General features: G+C 42.2%; 1 protein-coding gene across 6 annotated transcripts in view; it reads right to left on the bottom strand.

Annotated features, from left to right (window-relative positions):
• Window positions 1–7,326: 7,326 nt before the first annotated feature.
• Window positions 7,327–21,217, bottom strand: part of LOC132570576 (histone-arginine methyltransferase CARM1-like) — a 98,354-nt gene continuing 84,463 nt past the window's right edge. For 3 of the 6 annotated variants that reach the window (XM_060237393.1, XM_060237399.1, XM_060237395.1), the window contains 2 exons: window positions 17,921–18,010; window positions 7,327–8,334 (listed from right to left, as the gene is read on the bottom strand). In XM_060237393.1, the coding sequence (XP_060093376.1) occupies window positions 8,325–8,334; window positions 17,921–18,010 (100 nt within the window). In that variant the 3' untranslated portion in view covers window positions 7,327–8,324. Of the gene's footprint in view, window positions 8,335–17,573; window positions 18,011–21,217 lie in introns of those variants that run through there. The other 3 variants (XM_060237397.1, XM_060237394.1, XM_060237398.1) reach the window with 2 other exon arrangements.

Below are 21,217 nucleotides of genomic sequence, written 5' to 3'. Positions count from 1 at the left end.
TAGGTGTCTCCCCCTCCTCCCATCCTTCACTGCCTCATGGTACCTGTCAGTCTAACTTAACAAGTGCATCCTGCACTAGTCCTACCACCAGAGGAAGATAAACACACTTAGTTCGCCTCACCCCAAATCCCAGTTAAAAAATGCTTTAAGCCTTTGGTGCAGCTCAGTTAACAAAAAATTATTCCTTGTTAGGGACAAATTCAACTATCCTCGCTGAAAAATTGTGAAAGTGAAGATGCCATGTCAGAATGAGAAATGGAGATTTCCCCCTTCTGACATTACAGCCCAGAGTAAATTCCAGTTTACCTTATGTCTTGTCATGCATATTTTATGGCTGAATAGCCTCATACTAAGCCTTACTGTATAGAAGATCAGACTATAGTCTATAGATTTCTGGGCACAACTTTGTAACAATCTATATGTCCTTCAGGGTCTTCCCTAAGCCTGAGCTCTTCCCTAAACAGTTCTCTTCAAAATGGATAACCAGTACCAGGAAGCAAGCCAGATATAAAATAATAGACTAGAGAACACAACAGGTGACTCCAAAGTACTCCATTTGATGCTGTCCAAGGCTTCCGGGGCCAGCTGGGTAGCAATGTGGAAGCAACTGGCCACTTTCTTGGCACAAAACTCTACATTATGGTCCTCAACAAGAACTTACCTTGGGGTTACTTTCACCACTATACCTGCAAGGAAATAAATATATCAAAACACAGCCTAAACACTTAAGAATTAACATTGCTCTTAAAGGCTACCGATTCCAACAGCAGTCAACTCATTTAATTGCCTTACTGGAAAATGCCAGAACAATGGCCACATAAGATGCTCTAATATAGAATTAACACATGGAAACCTAGCCTGCTGAAAAGCTGCACATACCACAATTTCAGTCAAAACTGAAAATCAGTATGTAGGCTTCCAGACCTGTGTTGGAAAACATGCTGGTGGTAAAAGAATTCATCTCCAAATAATACCCAAGTGCCAGGAAAGGGGCATAAAGTTAGATAAGGGCTCCCCTGCAGCATGACTTATCTCTTCCCATGCTGCTTGGTATTAGAAAAGCAAAGCTGCAGGTAGATACACAGTTTACAGAATTACATAGTTCTGGTAGCCAGCTAATGACTGGCTAATGTCCAGGAAAAATGGGTAGCTCCTAGCTTTTCCTTATCCCATCTCCTAATCCTAAAACCAAGGCCAGAGCTGCCATACCCATGCAGGGTTTTTATGGCCAGTATTTTCACCTTCAGAAATACCTAGGCATTGCATTAGGTTCTGACCAAACTTTCTGTCCAAAATTCCTGCAAAATACCGCTATAAAGGGTCTAGGTACTAATTGCTAAGGATGATCAAATGGTTCTGTTTGCCTTATCCCACCTATATGGGTGCTACTATTACAGCCAGATCACACTCTCTCTCACTGGAGACAGTTTTCCAGAGCCACTACTCCTTTGTGGATGAATATAAATCTCTTTCCCACAAAAAACATGGCACCAAGCAAGCTTCTGTAGGAGAAAAATTCCACAATAAAGGACCACTACTGAGAAAACCGTGTCTCTGTCTCTGGTACACACCTTGCTTCAGTATTTGGGGGCACTGAGATAAGCCTCCCCCCCACAATAAACCTAATGGGTGGCATGATTGGTCAGCAGTGTCACTCTGGATTTACAGAGCTTCCCAAACTGGCAGGATGTATTCCTTAAAAGATGTACCCAGAAGCAGTCTAGTTGCTGCATTTCAGACCAAATGAAGCTTCCAAACCACAGTAAGTTTAATGGTTCCAATACTTCTTTAAGAACAATACAGTGCCAATTTTTCAGCAACAAAAACTCTTAATGTCTGCCATTTTGATTATCCTTATTTGCTGCTTATGTTGAGATAATTGTATTTTGAGATTACTGCATTTCATAGGGTGAAATTTATTTATTGCATTATTTATTGCATTTATTGCACGTATCTCACTTTCTCCCATCATAAACTCATACATGCATGGGGCACCCAACTGGTATCTCAACCAGAACCAATCTTACTTGGCATCACAGTGAAGTTGTCATTTTGGGCAATCATATGCTCATTTGCTAAACGTAGTTCTTACAAAGATACACATTCAGATGCAACTGTGGTTGTCTTCTTCTGGCAAAAGCTCCATTTCCAGAACTACAAAGGCTATTTGAATCTTACCTGTCTGTTGTATGGGTGTAACATACATTATTAGCTAATGGAAAAACAAAACAAAAATTCCTCTAATTATAATGAAAATGAATAGGAAAATGAATGACATTCCAGCTCATTCGAATTATTCTGACCCGCTGTTCTGTGTTTAGGCAAGATCTTGGGTGGCACCTCAGTTCCAGGGGTTTGGGGAGGTGGGAAAATTATACTGATCTATAGCTGGGTTTCTAACCTGGCTTTGGAATGGGATGCTTTGGGGTCACACAGATAATCTATGCCATGAAATTCATTTGAATTTTCCTTGGTTAAACAGGATGCTTCTTGGCAGGTTTCCACAAGAGGCTCTTGCTTCAAATACAGCAAAAACCCAAATGCCTGATAAGACTAATAGACATAGAAATGGTCAGTAGAGTTTGCTCCCCTCACTCTGTAAAAATTGTCTACTGTAGCCAGATTGACTCAATGCCAATTTGTTCATCGGAAAACATTTATTAGGATGTAGGTAGGTATCTACCAAACTAATACTGTGGCTTAAAGGCTCAGTGCCCTGTTGGTATTAGGGAATGAGTGACATACAGCAGATAATAAACCAACATCTCCTTTAGAAACAATGTCAAGATTTGAGACACAAAACTTACAACATGAATTAAGAGATCTGAAAATTTCAGAAGTATGCATCCACTTTCACTTAGAAAGATTAATCCCATTCCCAGGGAAGTGTATTTATATTGCTTGGTATATAAATGCCAGGGCAGAAGGCTAGTTAGAGCAGCAGATAAGCAATCAGTAGGCAGACAGCATGAATCCAAGCAATATTCCTGTATCAATTTAGCTTCAGCATGCCTGCACATATCCATTTCCCAGCTGTGGCTGTTAAGCACTGAGATGAGACCACACAGCCTGCATCTGATGAAAAGCAACTGAAGAGCTGTGTGTCCTTGAGGTATCTGGATTTAGGTAGATTGTGAATCAGAGTGTAAATGAGAAAGAGACACAGAGTAAATCCTGTGTAAAATCATGGATTTTATAACAAAAAATAAAAAATAAATTGCTCTTTCCTGATCAAACATCACAGAAGCATCAGCAGTACTTCTTGTTCCAATTTACTAAGAGGAAGCATGTGGTTCACTACTACAGAAATTTCTGTTACCAATTAACCCCTCAACAATCCTAAACATTTGCTCACATATATTGATCCCCTTTGTTGGACTTGTGCCCACGCTTTACCATCAAAGGTTGCAATGTTATCCTGATACAGTTCATTGTAAATATTGTGACCTGGGCTTTTTTTTGCTGATACACAAAATCTTTTATCATATGAAAAGGATTAAATCCTTGATCCAGAAAAAGATACCCACATAAGAAAGCTTCTGCACAAGGATGAATGCAGGAATCAGCCTCCTAAGCTGTGATGCTGTTCTAATCAGAACCACACACAGTGCCTAACAGAGAGGGACGGTGGCTCAGTGGTAGAGCATCTGCTTGGGAAGCAGAAGGTCCCCGGTTCAATCCCTGGCATCTCCAAAAAAGGGTCCAGGAAAAAAGGTGTGAAAAACCTCAGCTTGAGACCCTGGAGAGCCACTGCCAGTCTGAGAAGACAATACTGACTTTGATGGACCAAGTGTCTGATTCAGTATAAGGCAGCTTCATATATGTTCATAGATGGATCAGCACTGAAAATTATGATGGTTCTGATCACCTGCTTGAGGTGATTCTAGCTTCCTCTGTTTCCTGCCAGATGACTGAGCAGTGTTGACCTCCTGCTACAACCAGTTCACCTCTGCATCAGCGTAGAGATGAAGAACCAATGGTCAATTTTTTCATTGTGCATGATCCAAAAAAAGTATAAACTTTCTGAATGGTATATAGATTCTGGACAACAACTGGGATGACATAAGACTAGTTAGGATCTGAACAAAGATTAACGTTAGTTCCAGTGGAAATACACAGCCTTATTCTCTTATTCTCCACCTATCATTAAAGAACACTTGGTCATTTTGATTGGTTCCTAATCTGGCTGTTAGATGGTAACTCAAGGACTGCAAATTAATTCACTTTTGGCTCGCCCGCAGGGTCTGATGGACCCTGAGCGGTTCCAAATGGCTCTGCGGGATCCCTGGCCCCCTGGCGATTCCCTTGATGACCTGGTTGAGTCTTGGCATGGCCGACTATCCAGGGCCATCAATGAGATCGCACCTCAGCACCCTCTGCGCCCTCGTGTTAAACTGGCTCTGTGGTATACCCCGGAGCTGCGACAGCTGAAACTAGGGCTCAGATGGTTAGAGAGGCAATGGCGGCGTACTTGAGACGAAGCGACAAGAACATCTTATAGAGTGTTTATGAGGTCCTATGAGATGGCAGTCAGTCACTAAGAAGGATTACTTTGCGGCTAAGATTGCATCTGCAAATTCGCGCCCGGCACAATTGTTTAGGATAACTGGGAACCTTACAACACTGCCTCAAGGCAGACCGAATGCTAGGGAATTATAGGTTGGCTGTGAGGCTTTTGCGAAATTTTTTGCAGATAAAATCACGTCGCTCCACCACGACCTCCCCATCACATTGGATACAATACAAGAGCTCGAGGCACCGTGCCTGTCTTCTGGTTCAGTTCTGGATCACTTCGACACACTTAGCTTGGGAGAAGTTTACGGAATCCTCTCTACTGTATGCCCAACAACTTGCGATTTGGACCCATGTCCCTCTTGGCTAATTAAATCTTGCCAGAGGGAACTTAGATGTCCTATACGGGACACTGTAAATAGATCCCTCTCAGAGGGGCGTTTCCCAGCACCTCTTAAAGAGGCTGTGGTCTGCCCTCTCTTGTAAAGGATTACATCAAATCCTACTGAATTGGCACATTATCGGCCAGTCTCAAATTTACCATTTTTGGGTAAAATCATTGAGAGGGCAGGAGTGTTACAGTTGCAGAGTTTTCTGGATGATGCTTCCGTCTTAGATCCTCACCAGCCTGGCTTCCGCCCAGGTCATGGGACGGAGACAGTGCTGGTCGCCTTGGTGGATGATCTCCAGAGGCATCTGGATTGAGGTGGCATGGCAGTGCTGATGTTGTTAGATCTATCGGCTGCGTTTGATACAGTCGACCATCAGTTACTGACCTGTCGCCTCGCTGACGCAGGGATTCGGGGGCTGGCCTTACAATGGCTTTCCTCCTTCCTTGATGGACGGGGACAAAGGGTGGCAATTGGGGGAGAGTTGTCCCAGAGGCACTCACTAGATTGTGGGGTGCCACAAGGGGCAGTGCTCTCTCCAATGTTATTTAACATCTACATGCACCCCCTTGCCCAGAGATATGGGCTTGGGTGTCATCAATATGAGGATGACACCCAGCTCTATCTACTAATGGAAGGTTGGCCTGACTGCATCCCAAAATATCTGGACCTAGCATTGCAAGCTGTGGCAGATTGGCTCAGGCTGAGTAGGTTGAAGCTGAATCCAACGAAGACAGAGGACCTTTGCCTGGGTCGTGACAGTCTGGGAAGGGAAATCCCCCTTCCAGCTTTTGACAGTGAGCCATTGAAAGTGGCGCACAAGGTCAAGAGCTTGGGGGTTCTACTGAAGCCTTCATTGTCAATGGAGGCCCAGATAGCAGCCACTGCCAAATCCGCTTTTTTCCATCTTAGGTGAGCGATGCAGTTGGCCCCCTTCCTAGAGCGTCACGACTTGGCAACAGTGATACATGCAACGGTCACCTCGAGATTGGATTACTGTAATGCCTTCTACATGGGGCTGCCCTTGTGCCAAACCCGGAAGTTGCAGCTGGTGCAGAATGCGGCGGCCGGGCTGTTACTAGGGCTCCCGAAGTGGGAGTACATACAGCCGAGGCTGCGTGAGCTGCACTGGCTGCCAGTTGTATACCGGATTTGTTACAAAGAGCTGGTCATTACCTTTAAAGCCCTATATGGCTGAGGATCTGCCTACCTTAGGGACTGTCTCTTCCCATATGTGCCCCAGAGAGTACTGAGATCAAGTGCACAAAATTGATTGACAATCCCTGGGCCGAAGGAGGCCAAACTAAAGAGCATGCTAGAAAGAGCCTTTTCGATCACAGCTCCACACTGGTGGAACCAACTACCAGATGAAGTGCAGGCCCTGCGGAGTCTTGATCACTTCCGTGGGGCCTGCAAGACTACCCCTTTTTCAAATGGCTTTCGCTTAAATGTGGATTTAGTCTACTATATCCGGCCATCATAAACTACTGAGGAGAACATCTAGAATATAGCACTGTAAATGTTAGTTTTAATTGTATTTTTGAGGGTTTTAATTATAATGGTTTTAATTAGTAAATTATATATATTGCATTGAAATAATGTTTTTATATTGTAATTTGTAAATTTTATATGTTATGAGTCGCCCTGAGCCTTCTTTGGCGGGGAGGATGGGATATAAATAAAATATATTATTATTATTTCTAGCAGGCCATGATCAACATCATCCAGTGCTGTTTTTTCATTACAGGTCTGGAAATTTGCTGGATTAAGCAGCATTTAAAAAGAACAGGACGATATTTGGACTTCATTTTCTGCAGTCAATTCATTGTTCATTGTTTGTGTACTTCTCTTTTTGTGTTGCTGAGTAGTGTTAATAATCACAGGCAAAACCCGAGGGAGACTCTGCAGCATCAAATACAGCTTTAGGGCTAAATACTTAAGCTCATATCTCTGTTTGCCAGTTCCCTTTTCATATGAATGATTAAAATGACAACCCAGAAAAACAGATTAGGAGTACTGAGAGCCACACATTGGGGGGGGGGGGCGGTGCGAGTGAGTGAGTGATGACTGTCTAATTCATCTTCAGGAAGTCACTTTTTCAAAGAGAACAGGACTCTGAACTATAACACTGGATATAGTATATATTTTCTATATGCTGTACAATTTATCCTGCTCCCACTTTATTGTTTTGAACTTAAATAATATAATATCCTGCACTCTTAACGTACCATGTGGAATATTTTATGCTTTGTTTCAGACTGCTGTAATTCTAGTCCTGTTACTTTGCTTATTAAGATTGCTCATCCAACTGATCACAGTGATTTACACAGTGTATTCTGCTTTGAGCCTCAGTGAGAAAGGTTCACTATACATTAACATAAAATACAAATTATTTTCCACAATAGAAATGTAGACTACAATCACATTGCATTTTATATTTAAATTTTATTGAAAAGAGTAAATATACAGTTGCAGTTGTACTATCTACAGTATGTATGAAATGTACAGAAATACGAATGTAGAGAAATTATTCCACTAATTGAGTTTATGAAGCCAAGCCTGTCAACTGATGTAAACAGTCTAGGTTCATTCAACCATTAAATAACTTAGGTAGGGAACTTTTGCCAGGGCTTAGTGCCATCACGCTGTGAGACAGCAACTTTTTAATACTGGCCAGCTGAGGATAAGCTGCAAGTATTTAAGCATATCTTGCAAAATATTGAAACAGAATATAAGCATAGTTCACATTACATCTTATATATGTATAGAAGCATGAGGTAGGCTTTGTTAAGAATATTCCTTGGGGGAAGAAAAAGCAAGAGCCTTGGAAGTCAAACAAAATCTACAACCCATATGATTTTGATCAGTCATTGCCCCAGCGATGCAGGAGGTAGGGCACTAGAGCCTGGGAGCCCTGGTTTGCGGTCACATTGCTTTATACCTCCTTAGCAATCTGCCAAACTAGTTTGCAATTTAAAAAAAAAATCAAAAGAACAGTCATTGTTTGGGTCAAGAGACAGACCATGGCACAATTCTGAGCAACTGGAACAAAGAAAATAAACCATTTGATAATGTGAGGCTGTGGCACTCTATTCCTATACACATTTTACACATTTTCTCAGTCCCAGTGTTTTCAGTGGAAGAGATTTCAAAGTAAATGCATTACCAGGAAAGTACCATTGAACACAAAATGAAATACTTGGCAAATGGACATGTTTAAGATCTGGCTGCTAGTTTGAAAAGGTGGAACTCCACTAATACCTCCATATTATACAGTTTGCATAAAATATTTCTTTTAAGATATGTACAGTTAGGTTTCACAGATGAAGGAGCATGTCCTGTATTCACACTTTTAACTTCAGAGGCTTCTTGGTTTGATTGTAAATCCCATTTTTTCTTCCAGCAGGAAAATACAAGCATAATCTAAGCATACCTATAAAGTATCAGAACAATACAAATTGAAATAACTGTGCAGTCTAACTATACAGAAAATGAAACATTGGACTTACCTAATTTTCTAGGGGTGTGCAAAAAAATCAGCTTAAAAAAATTGGGTTCATTGGACTTGAAAAATATCAGATTTCCTGAATATTCCTAAATACGTATATCAGTATTGTATTGGAATTTAGTTACATATTTGGGAAACTTGAATTTATTCAGCTCTATTATATCCTATGGGGACCATCCCCATAGGATATAATGGAGAATTTCACTTGCTGGCATGACTCAGCAAGTGGACTGAAAGCATTCAAACTTTAAATGCTTTCTAGGTGAATAATATCGGCTTTCATTTGAGTGTGGCTATTTTGGTAGCCGAATCAGATTGTCTAATCTGTATTCAGCTGAATAAATACCCCCAAAATATCCCAAATAAATTCCCCAATTTTTTGGGGGGGGGTTATTCAGCTTGGTATATACCAAGTGTACATGCCTAGTTTCTTCTCTTCGGTGGGACAAAGCCATCCAAGCTGGTTAGGCCATACCTCGTCTTGCTCCTGGCAGGACTATGCAAGGCTGCCCTTGCAGTCATCATATAGTCCAGCTCAATATCCGTATTCTTGTTGATTGCATTTTTCACATGTGTGTGGAGGGTGGGAAGAGGATGACTGACCCACTGAAAAGAAGAAACCTTCAAGTAAATACAATGTTTCATTCTCCTGAAGTGGGAAAAGTCATCCAAGCTGGTTATATACCCAAGCTAGAAAAATGGGTGGGAAGTCTATAATTAAGTGCAATATATTAATGTTCTCAATCTACAACTTGCTGTAGGACTCTTGTAGGTTGCCTCAACAGAATGCAACTGGTCAATCCTATAGTGTCTCACACAGGTAGAAAATGATGTTCTGCAGATCTCTACGGGTGCTTTCATTGAAAAGGCAGCAGTCATAGCTGCTTCCCTGGTGGAATGAGCAGTAATGTTCTGTAGTGCTCATAAGCCCAGAGTTTTGTATGCTTTATGAATGCAGAGCTTAACCCAAAGGGTAATAGTTGTTTTTGATATCTTTCCCTTCAGGTTTGTTGAGCTATGCAATATGAATAAAGGGTCTGTAAGCCAAAAATGTGCTGTTCTGTTTATATATGTGCACAGGGCACTACGTACATCCAGGTTGTACCATATCCTTTCTCTTCGGTGAGATGGTTTTGAGAAAAAAGACAGAAGAACCAACTATTGGCTTAAAGGATAGGCAGAGTTTACTTTGGTACAAAGGAGGGATCCATCCTTAGTACCACTGAGTTCTTGTGAAAAATACATACTTCATGCTTAACTGACAAGGCTCCTACTTCCAAAAAAATTCTATGAAATAAATTTTAACGCCAAAGATTTTAGAGGTTTGAATGGCATTTTGGTCAAGGCTTGTAGCATTTTAGATAGAGCCCAGATAGGAAATTGGTGCTAACTACATTGCTCCTTTAAAAAAATCTCCGAACATGCCTGTTATGTAACCCCATTTCCTAGAACTGCAGTGAGAACTGCTATTTGTCTCTAATGTATTTGTCCTCAACCCTTGCTTCCATCCTTCAAGCAGAAAAATTACAACATCCTTACAGGATGGCTTTGCCAAGTCTATATGTTTATTATTGGACCATTTCCTGAGTACAGATCAGGTATATATATCCATCTAGTTGCTGGTCTCACCTGTACGATAATATCCACTATTCCATTTGGGAAACCAGGCCTTTTTAAATCTGCCCATCAACCTTCAAACTGTTAGTTGGAACCAAGCTGGGTCAGAGTGAAGAATAGGTCCCTGAGCCAAGAGATCCCACTTGACAGGAAGCTGGCACAAGTGGACATTGGCATCTTTATTCTCTCTGAAAATCATGGCCATTATGGCCAGAAGGGTGCAATGAATATCACCTCTGCCCCCTCCCTCTTTCCTTCTTAGGATCTTGCTGATCAGAGGATTCGGAGAAAAGCCACACAACAGACCCCTTGGCCGCTGGCGAATTACAGTGTCCTCTGTCTCTGTTTGGGATTAGAAAAATCTCAACAGGAACTTTATTGCTGGTTAATGATGCTAATAAATCCATTACCAGCATCCTGAAATGAACCATGACTTCCCAAAAGGTGTCATGATTAAGAGTCCATTCTCCTTTCTGCTCAGCCAGTTCACTTGAGGATTTGACAGATGAACCTTCAGGCCTGTTAGATGCAGTTCCACCCACTGGAATAGGAGCTTTGCTTCCTTGTAGAGAGGAATTGCCTTGGTGCCCCTTTGGTAGTTGTGAGAACCTTTGTCATCATGTTGTTGGACCTCACTAATACTTTCTTTCCTTGAAGGAGGTTGAGGAAGGCAATCAGAGCTAGCCTGATTGCCTGTAGTTTCAGCCAGTTTATGCTGGGAATCTTTTCCATATGGCTCCACCTTCCTTGAAGTACTTGGTCCAAACAGTGTGCTCCCCACCATCTTCTGCTGACATCTGTAGTTACTACCAAGTGAGAGGACTGTAGGAAACTTATCTCCCCCTTTTTTCTTATTTCCATTCACAATTTATTAAATTAAATTCTATGGTGAACATATACAAATTATCAACCAAATTGTTCCATCAATCTACTATAATGTTCATCTGCATTTTACAATAGAAAACATTCTCCAATTAATCCACATACAATTAATAAAACTATTTGCTAACCAAGAGTTATTTTCTATTCTGAATCTTATTATCTTATATCATCCGTTTCCTCTGTACCATTCAGTTCCCCAATTTCATTTTATCCTAATCACCTTAATAGCAATATTCATATCAACCTGATTACCTTCATATCTTCTAGATTAAACTTTCGTCCACTAACTATCTGTTATCCATTTCCCCCCCCCCCCCATATATCTGCCTTCCAAGAAGTCAGCTTCATCTAGATAAAAAAGAAAAAAACCAAATGGCTGCCTCTCATTCTGGAGCCAAGAGAACTCGGCGGGGGCAGGAAATGTCCTCCCTCCTGTTAGAGAGGCTAATGTGGGGAGGCGCCCTCTCTCTCCTTTTAATGCCCAATGCTTCAATCCAAACTTAATTTGTATATTTCCAACTACTTATTTTTACATTTCTGTTTAATAAAACCCAAGAACATTACTAATATTACATAACCATAAACCAATAACGAATATTACTTGAAACCTTTCTATTTAATGTTACACAAAGGACCTTACATCTTTCACAACATTTTAATCTTTAAATTGCGCCTTAAATTATTCTTAACAAATTTTCAGATCTTTTTTTTTTTTCTTACTAATTTCTGTGATTTTACACATGCTGCTAGCAATTGCTTTCCAGATAATTCATCGAAGGCTGTGTAGGTTTTACCATCCAGATGAACAATAATGTGTCCCAGAGGTAGCCAGTGAAATTTAATACCATTTGTATTTAGCTTATCAGCCACTCCTCACAGTCTTCTCCATGCAGCAAGAAACTCACTGGGGAGGGTCAGGGAAGAGCTGCACTATAATGCTGGCCAATTGCAAACCTTGTTTTTCTCTTGCCATTTGGAGTAATTTATTCTTTTGCTGAATGTCTACACATTCCACTAAGATATCTGGAGTCACTTCAGATGGGGTGTTTTTCGACAAAGGCAAACAAAAGGCTGTTACCTTTTTATTTAAAGCTGTTAGTCCAAGCAGAGATGGGAGCCAAGCTTTTAAAGGTATGCCCAGGTCTTCTCCTGATGAGTAATTCTTTGAAACTCCTCTGATTTTAGCTCTGCATTCTCTTAATTTTATGTCCTGCAGTATAATTTTGTTCTTTGCCCACATCTCAAAAATCTTTAATGCTTTCAAATCCTTAGCTGCTTTTTTCATTTCTTGTATGGCCGTTTCTGCTTTCACTTTTGTTTCCTTCATTGCCATTGTCAGTTGTTCAAACTTCTAATGCATTGGTTCAACAGTTTCTTGACTGTTTCCCCACTTCTGTTTTTAAATATTCAATCTCCCCTTTTATACAGTCAATGCCTTGGCTACATTCATTTTTCATTTCCGTAAGAACATTCATTATTGTTTGAAAACTTGTACCTAGTCCCGCTCCTCCTGACACTATTTTCTCTAAGGAGAATAACTCCAACTGCAACTCGTCTTCTGAGTCAGACTCTTACCTTGTTTGTGGTCTCTTTGGGGGATTTTTGCCATCTTTTTTTCCTTTGGTTCTTCCCATCACAGACCTTGTGCAGTATATGCAAAACTGTGCCTTAGTTTCAGTGCAATTGTATAGTATCCAAAGGGAGTATCGGGAGAGAGAGTAGAGTGTGGCCAACCAGAAGTTCTGCAACCACGCCCCCTCCAGAAACTTATCCTCTTGATCAGGTTTTTCTGCAGGGTCCATCATCTCAAGGATCTCCACAGAACAGAAGTTACTGTGATTCTCTTGCTGATGTCTTCCTGATGAGGTAGGACTGTCCACTGCAAGGGTCTTGTGTGTAAGAGGGCCCATGACACAAGGCCTATTGTCAATATTAGGAGTCCCAGTATTGCTGATAGATGCATGAGATCTGGGAACTCTTGCTTATGAATCTTCTTCACTATGTCCACTACTTTCAACTGCTTTTCCAGAGGAAGAAAAACTTTCACCAGTCCCATATTTACCCTGTCTCCCAAATGAACTAAGTCTCTGGATGGAGTGAAGTTCCTTTTCTGTAGGTTTATCAGAAAGTCTGTAGTTTAATTGTGACTCTGGAATCCCTGATCACTGATCTGGTATCCTTGGCTCTGATCAGGATATCATCCCAAGAAAGGGGTAAATGTGAATCCTCTGTTGTCTCAAAATGACTATCAGTGCTATTAGGACCTTGGTGAAAACTCTTGGCGAAGACGAAAGGCCAAAAGATAAGGCTTTCTATTGGAAGTGATGGCCCTGAAAGGAGAAATGCAGGAACTGACTGGAAGACTGGTGAATGGGGATGTGTAGATGAACTTCCCTGAGGTCCAGAGATGCTAGATAAGTATTCTGCTATATAATTTGAAGGACAGAATAAAGAGATTCCATACAGAACTTTAGCCTCTTTACCTACTGATTCAGCTCTCTCAAACTCTCTCCAATTGCCTGATCTTTTGGGAACTACAAAGAGGCTTGAGTAGACTCTATAAAATTGTTGATGAAGGAAATCTGGTTTGATTGCCTCAATAGAAAGAAGGTTCTGGACTGCTTCCAAAAGTAAGCAATGCTTTTGTTTTGACTTGGGAACTGGAGATGGAATGAATCGGGGGGGGGGGGGAGAAGAAAACTCTTATCTTGTAGCCATGTTTAATGATGATAAAGAACCCACTGGTTGGTTGTAGAGTTTTTCTGGGGAAAGTTCTGGAGCTGACTTCCTATCAAGTAGTCAGGCAGTGGGGGTCTTTTGCCTGAAACGTTCCTAACCTGCTTGTTAGATGGCAACTGTCCATGTTGGAATCTGGAACGGCATATAAAGTCATGGTTATTCCTGAAAATCCTGACCTCTCAGCCTCTTGCAGTTCTGTAGTTATGAAAGGAGTGGAAAGTTTTACTTCTGATGTCTTTATCCTTAGTATAAAAGGCAGATGGCATTGCTTTCTTCTTCTCTTAAGTCTCCACTAACACCTTGTCTAGTTCCCCTTCTCTGAACAGTAACCTGCCCAAGGATTTATTTGCAGGCAAATTGGATTTAGACAGAAGATCTCTACCTTCCAGTGCTTTAGTCACCAGTTTCTTCTGACCACATTTGTCACCTGTGCTCTAGCACAGAAGTGTATGGTGTCTTAGGATGCATCTATCACAAACTCTGCCATTCTCTTGATTTTAAGGATCAGTCCCCATATCCTGAACATTGTCAGCCCAGATCATGATAGCTCTGACAAAATTTGAAAGAACAGCTGAAGCCCTGATAGTGAGGGAAGATGCCTAATGAGACGTTTAAAGAGCTGTTTTATTCTTCCTGTCTACCAAATCTTTTAAGACATTGTACCCATCCTTAGAAAGAATGGCCCCTGAATGAAGGGTGATGACAGGGGCATCAACTAAGGGGACCTTGAGCTCTTCCTTGGTCTCCTCTGGTAGAGTGTGATTTTTTGGGCAATGCTGTTAAGGAAGTACCATTGCCCAGAACAGACCAGTCAGCTCTCAAGACTTTGTCAAAAACAAATCTGGGAATGGCAGACCCAAGATCATTTAGATGGTCTCATAAATTCCCTTCTATCTAGTTTGTCAGAGGCTAAGGAACCGGTCTTTTCCAGAATATCTAGTTGACAATATAAGGCAGATATGACCTTTTAAAGACGCCTTTGGTAATAACTTAGATGCTGTCCTGTGAATCAAAGTCCTCCCCTGACCATTCTGCCTCCTTGTCAGAACTTGCTGGCATAGAAGCCTTGGCTGAATGGATCTCCTCCACCTCAGATTCTGAACCTGACCCTGCTGTGTTTGGGGCTTGGCAAGGTCTTTTTTGGTCTTGTAGACCCCACAGTGAAAGATGAGGATCCATCCTCTTCATCAAAAGCCTCCCTGTGTTAGGTACTTGAATGCTTTTTACTTGCCATCATTTTGGGACATTTGGGTCTAGGTGGAAATGAAACTTCCTCTGAGGGAAAAGAGCTGGGAGAAGGAGAGGGGACAATTCTTCTTTTATCTCTTTTTCACCTGTGCCCTTGGCCACCAGCAGGCCTGGGGGGGCATATAAAAACTCAGGGGACACCCAACAGCTCCCCCTGCCCTGGCCACTGTGGCTGTGACTCAGGGCACCCGATCTTCCTTCCCACCCCCTACCACTACCACCACCTGGGGAGCACGGGGATGAAAGCTGAGAGGCAAGGGCCATCCTCTCCCCACAATGAGTTAAATTACACGGGAGGGGTACCTAGGAGCAGCTGCTGCCCCTCTTGCATTATTTAAAGGCCTGGGAGAAGCAGCAGCTGCTCCTAAGAACCCTTCATGTGCAATGTAAATATTGGGAGGAAAGAGGGGGCAGCCACCAGCCTCTCAGCTTTCACCCCTGTGGTGGTAGCAGGGGGGAGGGGGGAAGCTTGAAGCACTTGACAGGAAGTCAGGGGGCAGGGCCCCCACAGGCCCCCTGTAGCTGCAGGCCTGGCCACCAGACTCCCTGGTCCCTACATGGGCCATTGATCCTGGTAACTGTGTCCCAGGAATGGTTGAAGGTGGCAATAACTATTGGAGAAGGGACATCCAGGCTGATCTCCAGGCCTACATAAGCCAGTCTGTTAGAGCCAAGTTGAAAAGGGTGGGCAAAAATGGTGCGGTCACCATATTGGGGCTTTCCGCACTTGCCAAACGAACCAGAAAGGCTTGCAGGAATGGAGACTGTTCCACCACATTGCTCCTGGTCTCCAATCCACTCAGATCATGTCTCTGTCACTTGTGGGGTGAGGAATCTCACCTCTGACTTTGTTTCAAGCATTCCCTGTAGAGCCAGAAGCTTCTGAGCCAAGATGGGAAACCTCAGCCATGAATGGCTCCATGTGACCTGCGGCGGTCTGAAGGGGCCTCTGCAGAGTTTCCAGCAGTTGCGAAAGAGATACCTGAAGTCTTGGGTCTTCCTGTCTTGCCTGCAGCAGATGGCTGGGTCTTTAGTCTGCCATTCTCTGGTACCCAAAGCTTTGGATGGAGAATTTGTTCTTAAGGATGTATTTTTTTTAGATCCTCATCCAGGCATCTTCATGGAAAGTTTGTCCTCCTCCATGCCAGTAAGATCCAAGAGGTAATATTTTTTTATTATTGTTAATCAGAAGAAACAGAGCTAGGCTCAAGCATCTTGCTGGCACTTCAGGGCTATTGAAACTGGAAGGGCAGCCTCACTCTGGCTCAGGAGAGTCATGCAAAATTTGCATAGCCCTGCCTGGAGCAAGAGGAGGCGTGATCTAAACAGCTTGGATGACATCCTCCACTGAAGGAGAACTACAGTAGAAAAATTTGACCACAACTGTACAGGTGAAGAACCCATGTGGTGGAAAGCACAGAGACTGTGAAGAAGAACACAGTTTAGTCGCATGAGATTATATAGAACAAAGCAGGAATCAAGTTGCATTTTTAAGACCAACCAATTTTTATTCAGAACGTAAGCTTTCGTGCGCTCCCTTAAGCACACTTCATCAGACGAGGGGATCAGGTATTGTTATATATGTATAAATGTATGTATCCATCCAGACATGGATGAATATAAAAAGGCTCACTTAACTATTTAGTTAAGATCTATACTTCAGACAGCATCACTGATTCCATGTGACTGACCACATAATTATCTTTGGTCTCTACTGATGTACCAACATCAACCATGGTCAGCTGTATCAAACTTGACCACCATCCAGTTGTTGCAACCAAAGAAGGGCCCAAGCTTTGGATCTGCTGCCTCCCCTCATGTCCCTGTACAACTGTTAAGCTTGCACCCTCTTCTTCCACAGTAGCTTCCTGTTGGTCACTGGTTAAATGTGGAACAGAAGTATATCCTCTGAAGCAAACATAAATTGCTACATCTTTCTAACCACTTCATCCCAAACACTGAAAGAAATTCCAGTACAAATTTCACTGCTGAGGAACAAGATCATGACAAATTGTACCTTAAAATTATCTAGCTGGTAATACTGCCACCATGACAGTATGTCTTGACATATATTTAATGGCATTTGAGCAAGCAATTATGCAGCCACCTGTCTACGACCTCTCTGTTTTCTGCTCTGCCTTTAGTCTCTAATTTTCCTTCAATATGTCAATCTCAGTTCAGTCAGCAGGCCATAACATTGTCACTAAATCTTTCATCTCACATCTACACTTGAACAGTACAGTTATCCAACATAATGCAAATAGTTGTCATTCAAGAGAATAAAGAGTAAAGATTGAGACTTTCTCTATAATACATCAGGAAAAATAAACACACTTCTAAGGTTATGTTTGCACCTGTGGCTCTCTATTGTAGCCCTCTTGATGCTGTGTTTCAAATGCATTGCTTCACCTAGTTTACAATGTGTTGGATCAAAGGACTTCATTCCATTAAGTCAGAAGACTTTCTCTGATGGAGAAAGATTCCTCACTTAACAAAAGGGAATCCATGGATATATTTCAGTGTACTCATTTCCTTCTCTCACAAGCTAGAGAAGACAACATTCATATAATGCCAAACAAGTACACAGCATTCTCTTGTGAGAAACTCAGATCATCGCAATGTATTAACTTTTAAAGAATTTCTGTTAACTAAGATTGGTGAAAAGGCAAGAATTCTGATTTTTAAAAAACAGTGTCAGATTTTATTGATTTAAAATACCTATAAAATCTGCCTTCCAGAAATCTGAAACTCAGGGGGTAACAACATACAAATGAAAGCAAATACACAATCAAAACTTTGTAGCAGCCAGAACAGCAATTTATAAATCCAGTCTGCCATTAAAATTACCACTTGGCTACCGTTCTATGACTTCTTAAATGTCCTTCTAAAATGTCCATCTTACACTCTTTCCTGAAGGCCTTCAAATAAAGAGGTCTTCTTAACACATTCACAGAGACTGTTTCACACAGTGGAGACTAGTAAATATATTTGCCAAAGATGAATCTTAGCTAAGAGACTTTCTTACCTAAAAAATGGATTCTTTAAATCAAGGACATTGCCTGACTTAAAGCCAGTCTCATCCACTGCAGCAACAATCTGGATGTCGTAACTCTGCCTGTATCATGAATCAGAAAAAAAACTTTTTAAAATGGCTATTGCTTTTATAATAACTTTTATTAAGTTTGCCAGAGTAACTGGTGCTCTATTTGTTTGTGTTTTGATGCATACAAGTTAGGCTTAAACATACTAATTTGTAACATTGGTTAAGTTAATGAGACACCCCCCGCCTTAATCAATTGATTCAATTAAACAGAACTATCCTTGTGAAAGGCATGAGTTAATGATGGTACTGAATTTGGTATGGACAGGCTTTGAATGTTCTCCTCTGATAGGGATGTGCATTTAGATATTCCAAGTTCAAATCCGCCCCCCCAAAACACGCACACTTTATTGGGGGGGGGTTGTTGGGGGGCGATATTGAGTATCAGAGTGAATACCAGACATTGATTCCTCAAAAATTCTGAATATATTTGTGAATATCTGAAAATATTTGAGGCTGGCATTTCAAGGCTCCCAGCCATGTTTTTCTTCAATTTTACAAGTTTTCCAGGCAAATTAAAACTGTTGGGTCTGTTAGGCATGTTACACTGGCCCTGAGTTCTGCTGGGATTCCCTGGTTTGACATTATTTGTGTTGGGCTTGCAAAAGTGTCCCTCACTTACAGAGGTCCCGCTGGGATTTTCCAATGGAACATTGATTGTGTTGGGCCCGCAGGTGTCCCTTGCTTAAGTTGGTTCTGCTGAGATGCTCTGCTTTGATAGTGATTTTGTTGGACTTCTCAACTGGGATTCTCTTGTTTGATATTGGTTTTGTTGGGCTTGTTTGCATTTGAAGGCTTTTGGCCAGTGGTTGCTTTATGTTTGGCTACTGGCTTCTTTGAATCCCCCCTTCCCAAAGGAAACTATGAAGACAAGTAAGATGGCTGGAAGCATGTTATTCGGAGGCTCATAGAATTGGACCCCTTTATCCAATTTGCTTGAAATTTGGGTGGTCTTCAGTAGACAGGCAGGACTAGGATCCCTGCAATTTGGTTGAAAAACATCTACTCCAGTAAAAAATATCTACTCCTGTAAAAAAGCCCCCAAAAGAGAGTAATGGGAGCTGAATAATTCTGGAATCCCTTCTCCCAAAATGCTTTAAACTGTACTTGGGGACCCAAACACCCCTACTTCAAATAATGGTATTTAAGTCCTTCACAAAATCTGAATACCACTCTTTTGTTTGTTTAAGGCCACATCCATACCCTCCAAGTCTGGCTGAAATTCTTCCAAGGTTTGAGTCCAATTTGGAATCAGCACATCATATCACTACATTTCTTGGTAGCTCTACCATTGCCCCCTTTCCTATCCCAGTCATAGCTTACCTTGCAGTGATGGGAGGGCTGAAAAATGGAGCCTCCACAGTTTCCTGACCACTGCACAAATAATTGGGATGCTATTCTGTAATATAGTAGCAAGGTCTCCAGAGTCCTTAATTAGGGTTTTCCAGACCTATAGGAATTACATCTTCGGTTTCCTGGTGAATGAGATGCTTGCAAAAACTCCTTATCTCTCTAAAGCAGTGGTCCCCAACCTTTTTGGCCCCAGAGCCCAGGCCCAGGGCCTGGTGGCCCACCACAGTCCTAGGGCTGCCAAGGTGGGGGCACCGAATTCAACCTCACACACCCTCCCCACGGCGCCACAAAGCCTCGCTGCCTCCCCGAGCCTTCTGGGCTCCGTATAGGCTGACCCCACCCCCCGCCGATTACCTGATTGGCTGGGAAACTGCGCGAAACCAGGGCCACTGAAAAAACCGTGCAGCCCTTGCCTCCTTCCAAAGGGCAGGAGGCAAGGGCCACACAGCTTTTTCAGCAGCCGCTGCCTGCTACAGTTTCGCGGATTATCAGGTAATTGGCAGGGGGAGGTCAGCCTTTACAGAGCCCTGAAGGCACTTCACGACCCCTTCCCCAGCCTTAATAGTATAAAAACAGAAGGAGGAGGAGGAGGCACCACAGGCAGGGGACGGTGAGGCTGCGTGGGGTTGGGGGGGGTGGCGAGGCAGGGTGGCCCGGAAAAGGCCAGGCCATGGCCCAGTACTGGTCTGCGGCCTGGGGGTTGATGGCCCCTGCTCTAGAGCACAACTGAAAGCATAAGAGAGGCTGTTGGAATGCCTCTCCATCATGAGGTTTTTAGCCATTTTTAAAATTATTATCTGCAGTTGGAAAATTCCTCTCCAAATTCTATTACTCCCCCTAAAAAATCTTTTTAAAAGTAGTCAAGCTATGGCCAAGCCTGCTTTTTAGTCTCTTTGCCTATGGTCAGAGGGGAGGACAATGACAGAATTATCATGATTGTGGCAGACAATTATAGTCTTTCCCTGTAATATAACTTTCCCTAGTAGAATGACTTCCTTCCCCCTCCCTCCTGTTTTTTTAGGAAACCTGTAAAATGGAGGAGAGGGAACAGGCCCAGGGTCTTTAGAATGCCTGCCCTGGATATTCCCAAATATTTCTAGAAATATTTGTGACTTGGATACCAATCTTCCTGAGAATCCCTAATACTAAATATATCTATCCCAAATATAAATAAGGTATTTTTCAGGTTTATATTGTAAATATAAATATCTGTAAATATCCAAATGCATATCCCTATACACAATAAAATTATATCACTTCAGGTAGCTTCTTGATATCAAACCCTTTTCCATCATAGCTCCCATCCTATGGAATGGGCTCCTTCAGTTGGTGAGGTGGCTGAGGTAACAGCGCCACCTCAAGATATGTTCAGGAGGGACTGAAAGGTTACTGTATTTGCTTGGATTTTTAAAGGGTGTAGGCTGTAGACATTTTTAAAAATCTAAACAACCAAACCAGAGACACAAAGTATTTGCTTTCAGGGCTACTCCATTACACCTGTGCTATGGTTATCTTGGCCTCAGCCATCAAGCAGCAGAGTAGGAACAGGCTTTTGGCAAGCTTCTGAGAGGTTCCTTTAGCTTTGAAATCCTACCTATTCCTCATCCTTTGCCTTGAACAACTTTACTCTGCTAGATTCTAGTTCCAGATCCCTATTTTCTCTGCTGTTTAGTTGTTTTGGATCAGATTGTACTCTTACCTTGCTGAGATCCAGTCCTTAACCAAATCCGGATTTTGTGGGATACTCCATGAGCCCTCCCAAGTGCTACATGTTTCACTTGACACATGATTGCAGTGGGGACTTCCAGGGGTCAGCTCTGAGCACCTTGTGGGAACTAAGTTCTCAATCATGTGAATCCCTGAATCAGA

This window comes from Heteronotia binoei, chromosome 4 (genome assembly GCF_032191835.1).
Source record: "Heteronotia binoei isolate CCM8104 ecotype False Entrance Well chromosome 4, APGP_CSIRO_Hbin_v1, whole genome shotgun sequence".
NCBI classification, from domain to species: domain Eukaryota; kingdom Metazoa; phylum Chordata; class Lepidosauria; order Squamata; family Gekkonidae; genus Heteronotia; species Heteronotia binoei.
The sequence above is the reverse complement of the archived record's forward strand: the minus strand, read 5'-3'. Positions and strand labels throughout refer to the sequence as shown.